This window comes from Tiliqua scincoides, chromosome 3 (genome assembly GCF_035046505.1).
Source record: "Tiliqua scincoides isolate rTilSci1 chromosome 3, rTilSci1.hap2, whole genome shotgun sequence".
Taxonomy (NCBI): Eukaryota; Metazoa; Chordata; class Lepidosauria; order Squamata; family Scincidae; genus Tiliqua; species Tiliqua scincoides.
The window spans coordinates 217,806,061-217,812,060 of record NC_089823.1 but is presented as its reverse complement, the minus strand read 5'-3'; the positions used below and the strand labels follow the sequence as shown (position 1 = coordinate 217,812,060).

At 45.1% G+C, this 6,000-nt stretch overlaps 1 protein-coding gene across 2 annotated transcripts in view; it reads left to right on the top strand.

Annotated features, from left to right (window-relative positions):
- The first annotated feature begins 4,520 nt into the window (after positions 1–4,520).
- The window catches only part of VEPH1 (ventricular zone expressed PH domain containing 1), a 136,338-nt gene continuing 134,858 nt past the window's right edge, over positions 4,521–6,000 (top strand). For both annotated transcript variants that reach the window (XM_066622082.1, XM_066622081.1), the window contains exon 1: positions 4,521–4,658. In XM_066622082.1, coding sequence (XP_066478179.1) covers positions 4,521–4,658 — 138 coding nt within the window. The remainder of the gene's footprint in view (positions 4,659–6,000) is intronic.

The window sequence follows — 6,000 nt, the reverse complement described above, 5'->3', positions numbered from 1 at the left end:
AGAGGATCCAGGAAAGCCCCTAGGCCAGCCATTTGCAACCACTGTGCCATGGCACACTGGTGTGCTGCGGATGGTCTGCAGGTGTGCCACAGGAGTTTGGGGGAGGATCATTTGTTAATAGGGCCACTAGGGAATGCGAGCCCCTGCTGTCGGTGCGGTGTGCCTTGTCAATGGTCCAAAAACCAGTGATGTGCCTTGACTATTTTAGTACCTTATCAGTGTGCTATGAGACAAAAAAGGTTGAAAATCACTGCCATAGCCTGTACCCTTGCACTTTCAGAGGGAGGATGATCCCGTCAAGACAGCCTTCCTTCTGATAAGCGATACTATTGACCTACTAGTTGTCTTGTGAGAAGTGGAAAGATATTTAATAAACTTGTTTCCCCCTCCCCATTCCTTATGTGTTTGACACATTGTTTGTGCTCTTTGGGGCATTAGCTGCTTTGGAGCTAAAAATAGAAAAATAAATAAGTTTTGCTAGGAATGTGGAGAGAGGCAGTAGCTCAGTGTTAGAACGTATGTTTGCTTTTGTACTTCTGCATGCTGAAGGTTCCAGGCTCATAACAGCATCTCCAGGTAAGGCTGGGAAAAAAATTCCCCCCATTACTCTGTCAGTCAGAGTAGGTAGTACTGAGCTAGATATCCAGCTCAATATAAAACTTCTTGATGTTTACTTTTAAAAAAACACAATGCACGTTCAAATCTAGATAGATACTATAGGTTTTGCAGGTATTTCAGTTCCAATTTGTTAGACTCTTTCCAAAGAGTGGCTGTTCTGTTAATATGACTTCTTATTATTTTTTTCTTCTTTTTAGACTTCAAAGTTTGCCTTTTCCATTTTCTATAATTTGTACTCCATGAGCTGCTATGTATGTTTACACTTTAAACAATGAGAATGAACTCTGTCATGCAACTGATGTGAACATAACTCTCTTGCTAAATTAACTCCCACTCACACACATTTCTGATGGCCCCCTCGGAGAAAGTCTGGGAAAACAGGTACAGCGAGATGTTCTGCGGAACAGGCTAAAGCCAAAGAAGGCACGCCATTCCAGAAATATTATTTTTTATTAGTCTTTTAAAAATCTCACTTTTCTTTCTCAAAGGAGACACCCAAAGTGCCTAAGTGCACAATCCTAATCAACTTTCCAGCACTGGCATAGCTGTGCCAATGGGGCATGTGCTGCATCCTGCAGTTGGGAGGCAATCACAGAGGCCTGCTCAAGGTAAGGCAATGCCTATTCCCTTACCTCAGAGTTGCATTGCCCTTACCTTGGTGCTGGAAAGTTGGTTAAGATTCCGTCCTAATAGATTGTAAAAATTTTTAAAAAAAGGTAAACCAAGGGGGTAAAGTCAATAAAATGTAGAACACCTGAGAGATCCACAATAACTTAAGCAACAAATATAGAAACAAATTAAGACTGCAGTTCTAGGCACACTAACTTGCGAGTAAGTCCCACTGAACTTGTCCAGGGAATCAAAGGTGCATGAAGAAGAAGAAAGAGTTATGTGTTCATGGGTCAGCCAGAAATAAATGAAGCTAAATAGCTGGCATGGATCTGAGAAGCCCCATAAGGACAGCTGGGACTTTAGGGCCAAATCCTAAGGAGTACACACTGGCTCACTGCTGACACACAACTAAGGCAGGTTTGTGGGCCCTAGCCCCAGTGCTAGCCCAGCGCTGGCCGGTGCTGGGCTAGCACCAGTGGAGCACCAGACCTCCACCACTTGACCACCAGGCAGCAGAGAGGTATTTGGGGTTGTGGGGGAAGGCAGGGAGGAGGTGTTCTTGTGCGGGGGGGGGGGGTGAAAGGCAGGGAGAGGATGGAGAGGAGAAGTGCCAGGGGAGGGAGCAGGGCAGGAGGAAGGCAGGACCGCTGGAGCTTTGCTTCACTGGATCCAGAGCCTCTGTGTAGGGCTGGTAGCCCAACATGGAGGCTCTTTATTCTATTTAGACCTTCAGGTGGTTGTAGAATTGAGTAGCCCCATTGCAAGGCTACTCACTTTACCCAGGGAAAGGGTATGAAAATCTCCTTGTCCTGAGGAGGCAGTGGCAGCTTCCTGGGGCATGCTGGAAGCAGCAGCAGCCACTTTCAGCACCACTGCAGCCCCAAGCGCCAGGCAGTTTAGGATTGGGCTCTTAATCAGGGTCAGGGGGAAAATATTCCCTTACCCCAAAGTGACTTTCACCTACCTCCTAACTTGCATAGAATGCAACACAGGCCCTGTGGCTTGGCTGTGCCTGTGCAGCTTAAGTTGGAGCTGTTCATTTATGCCCAGCCCACAGGTGTACACAGTTGGTTCCTGTTGCATATATGCAACATTGGGCAGAAATGGCTTAATTAATGAGATACATCTGATGATGAAATAGACTGTAGTTTATCTCCTTTAATATTGTTGGTCTTTATGGAGCTGTTAGATTCTTTGCTGTTTTTGCTGCACTGGATTAACAAGGGTCTACCAAGGGGAATATAAGTTGCATGTATAAGTTGAGTCTCATTATTTGGGAGGGTTCTGACTCATGTGAATGGCAAAAATTGCACTATAGCAAATCAATTTAAAAAACAAAGTCCCTTTGCTCAGGTGTTTTAAAAACAACCTTGCTGACCTTTGTGATGTTAAGATAGAGTCATTAAGTAGTAGTAGTAACTTTATTGTCATTGTGCTATAGCACAACAAAATTTATGCACCTTTGAGATGGTGTGTTGGCAGCCTTCAGTCTCGAAAGACTATGGTATCGCGCTCTGAATGGTGGTTCTGGAACAGCATCTAGTGTGGCTGAAAAGGCCGATTCAGGAGTGACAATCCCTTCCACACCGGGAGCAAGTGCAGTCTATCCCTGGTCTGTCTCCCTGGCTATGGGCCTTCCTTCTTTGCCTCAGACTGTTGGCCAAGTGTCTCTTCAAACTGGGAAAGGCCATGCTGCACAGCCTGCCTCCAAGCAGGCCGCTCAAAGGCCAGGGTTTCCCACCTGTTGAGGTCCACTCCTAAGGCCTTCAGATCCCTCTTGCAGATGTCCTTGTATCGCAGCTGTGGTCTACCTGTAGGGCGCTTTCCTTGCACGAGTTCTCTATAGAGGAGATCCTTTGGGATCCGGCCATCATCCATTCTCACAACATGATCGAGCCAACGCAGGCGTCTCTGTTTCAGCAGTGCATACATGCTAGGGATTCCAGCATGTTCCAGGACTGTGTTGTTTGGAACTTCGTCCTGCCAGGTGATCCCGAGGATGCATCGGAGGCAGCTCATGTGGAAAGCGTTGAGTTTCCTCTCCTGTTGTGAGCGAAGAGTCCATGACTCGCTGCAGTACAGAAGTACCTTTGAGATATAAGCATAAATATATACTACAATTCCAACAATCACACTCCACACACTCACCCACACATTCTATACAACATGCATCATAATATAAAAACAGTATAACAGACCATAATGCCCAGTCCTGAGCTGCCCAGGCTTGGCAGCACCGAAAAGAGCTGCCGCTGAATCCTGCACCTCCCGCGCTATTGCGGGAGGCTCCTCTGGAGAAGGGGATGTTCGTCCCCTTCCCCTGAGTAAGGTAAGCAGTCCCGCAATGGGGCTACTCACTTTACCATCGGCGGTAGAGTAAAGGTGCTTGTGTAGGGCACACAGCCCTCCATGAGCGCGCTGGATCCTGTGGAGCTCGGCCCCTCACCCGCCCCCGCCTCCTGTTCCGCAGCCTGGCAGTCCAGGAGACCACCGAACCGCGGAACCTGGGCCCCCGCCTAGTGCTAGCCCAACACTGGGCTAGCACTGACAGGAGCCTGGCAATGAGCCCCGCAAACGTGCCTTGCTGCACGTTTGCGACTGTGGCTGGCGGCACGGAGCCGTACTCCCGACCACAGGTTTGGGCTCTAAAATGGCAATCCAACAGACTCTCTCCAGGCCCTTAGAAAGGATTATCTTTCTTTCAGGTGTTCTGGGGGAAGGGAGGGGGTTGCTTGGAGAGAGAATGGTTGATGGATTGTCAGCTGGCTACCCTCTCTCTAACTATTGTAAAGGACTGTTTTCTTTTAATTTAAAGGACCCTTTTCATCATGTTGAGATCAAAATCTCTACAACAGTAAGAAAAGCATTCTAAAGGGGTGCATTTTTCCCCCTTCTCTAGGGATCAGCACATTCCTTCTCATTTGCAGTGGCCATTTGTGTTGAGTCAAATCGGTGTATAAAAATTCCGTGTATAGCAAGGCTGGACCTGTAGTTAAGCCTTATTTTCAAACAGTATTTGAAGAGGGATAATCACAAAACAGTATTAGTAGTTCTGGACAGAATGAGCTAGGATCTTTTCTGTTAAAGTTCAGAAGACGTTACAAAGTGACATCCATGTATTTTATTTATTTCCCCTCCTTAGGTTATGGCTGAAGCATCCTTTAAAATAGGTAAAACATTTACATTGAAGAAGAAGAATGCCATCTGGATTATGGATTACTGCTTCACAAGCCTGAAGTACATGCTCCCCTGAAAACTTTTTGCTCCCCTGAAAACAGAAGGCATTAACTATGCACCATCTCTTTGGACTTGTTTTGGGACAAAAGGATCTTTCACGTGCAGGTGACCTCTTCTCCTTAGAAGATTCTGAGATAGAAGGATGCCTGTCAGAAGCTCTCGAGCAAATAAAAGCCATTAGTTCATCTCCAGTAAGTAAAACACTTAATGCCGCGTGCGTGCGTGTGTGTGTGTGTGTGTGTGTGTGTGAGAGAGAGAGATGAAGTGTATAATACAGTCAAAAAACATGAATGTTTTCTGACAGTGAAGTATAAAATTGTATCCACAATCACAAATGTGCTGTGGTTTGGACTCAAAGACATAAGAGCAGAACATTGCTTGTTAAAGACTTTTCCACTCCTCCTCCTCCTCACTGCATCCCCTTTTGCTTCTTTAAAGCTCGTTTTGAATTTAAGGGCTCCTCTGGGACAATCTAATATCTTCCGGGAGGGGGGCAGGTTTCAGTTGGAACAGAGAAATCCAGGGCTACCTTTTGTGCTTACTGCTCACAAAAGAGTAGGTTTGGATCCAAGCCACTGTAAATACAACATTTCACCCTCAGTTCACCACCTGTAAAATGGGAATGATGATTATCATATTTATAGTATTACTGTGACAAGGAAGTTCCATCCATTGTTAGAAATGCACAGCATTAGCAAGAGGTGTTATCTGATAATAGTGAATTCACAGCTTTTGAAGTCATCTATGCATTTGGTTGCTTCTTTATAAGCTTGTTTGAAACAAAATCCTTGACCTTTGAACAGTCAGTGAGGTGCAAAGAAATTTGGGAGGTTTTCACTAATAACTAAATGACAAAAGTCCACAATGGTAGAAACCTGTATAGACATTGTAAGTAGGCATGGCAGATGGGTAAAAAATGCTTCTGAATCTCTACTGCTAATATAATCTCTAAAGGGATGACACATAGATCTATAATCAGCAGTTCTCAAACTGTGGCTCCCGGACCCACCAGTGGGTTGTGACCTGTTTTTGGGTAGTTTGCGAAACTGACAGGGCAGATTAGGCCATGTGCATCAAGGGTTAAACAAGCTGCTGCTTGAGGGAGCAGCACTGTGGCCCAATTACCATTATAGCCACACACCTTGGCACTTATAAATCAGGCAGCAGCCTCGAAAAGGAGAACCACTGGACTCTATATACTCTAGAATTCACCTTTACACACAGTTTGGGAAAACAGTAAAGCCAAGGAGGTGATAGACCTTGATTACAGAGAGAAATTAATAGACCATATGTTCAATGTTGCAATGTTGTGTACAATGTACCTAAAATGTACAGTGGCTACTCCATTCATGTGAAATATGCATACCCACCTTTCAATCTTTTATTCTCAAGGCAGCGAACATCATTTATAAAACATCCTAAAACAATGACAAAACAAGCAGTAAAACAGCCAGTAGCAGATTAAAAGCCTATTATAGAATATTAAAAGGATGCTTATGAACATAAGTTCTTGATTTTGCTGACAGGTTTATA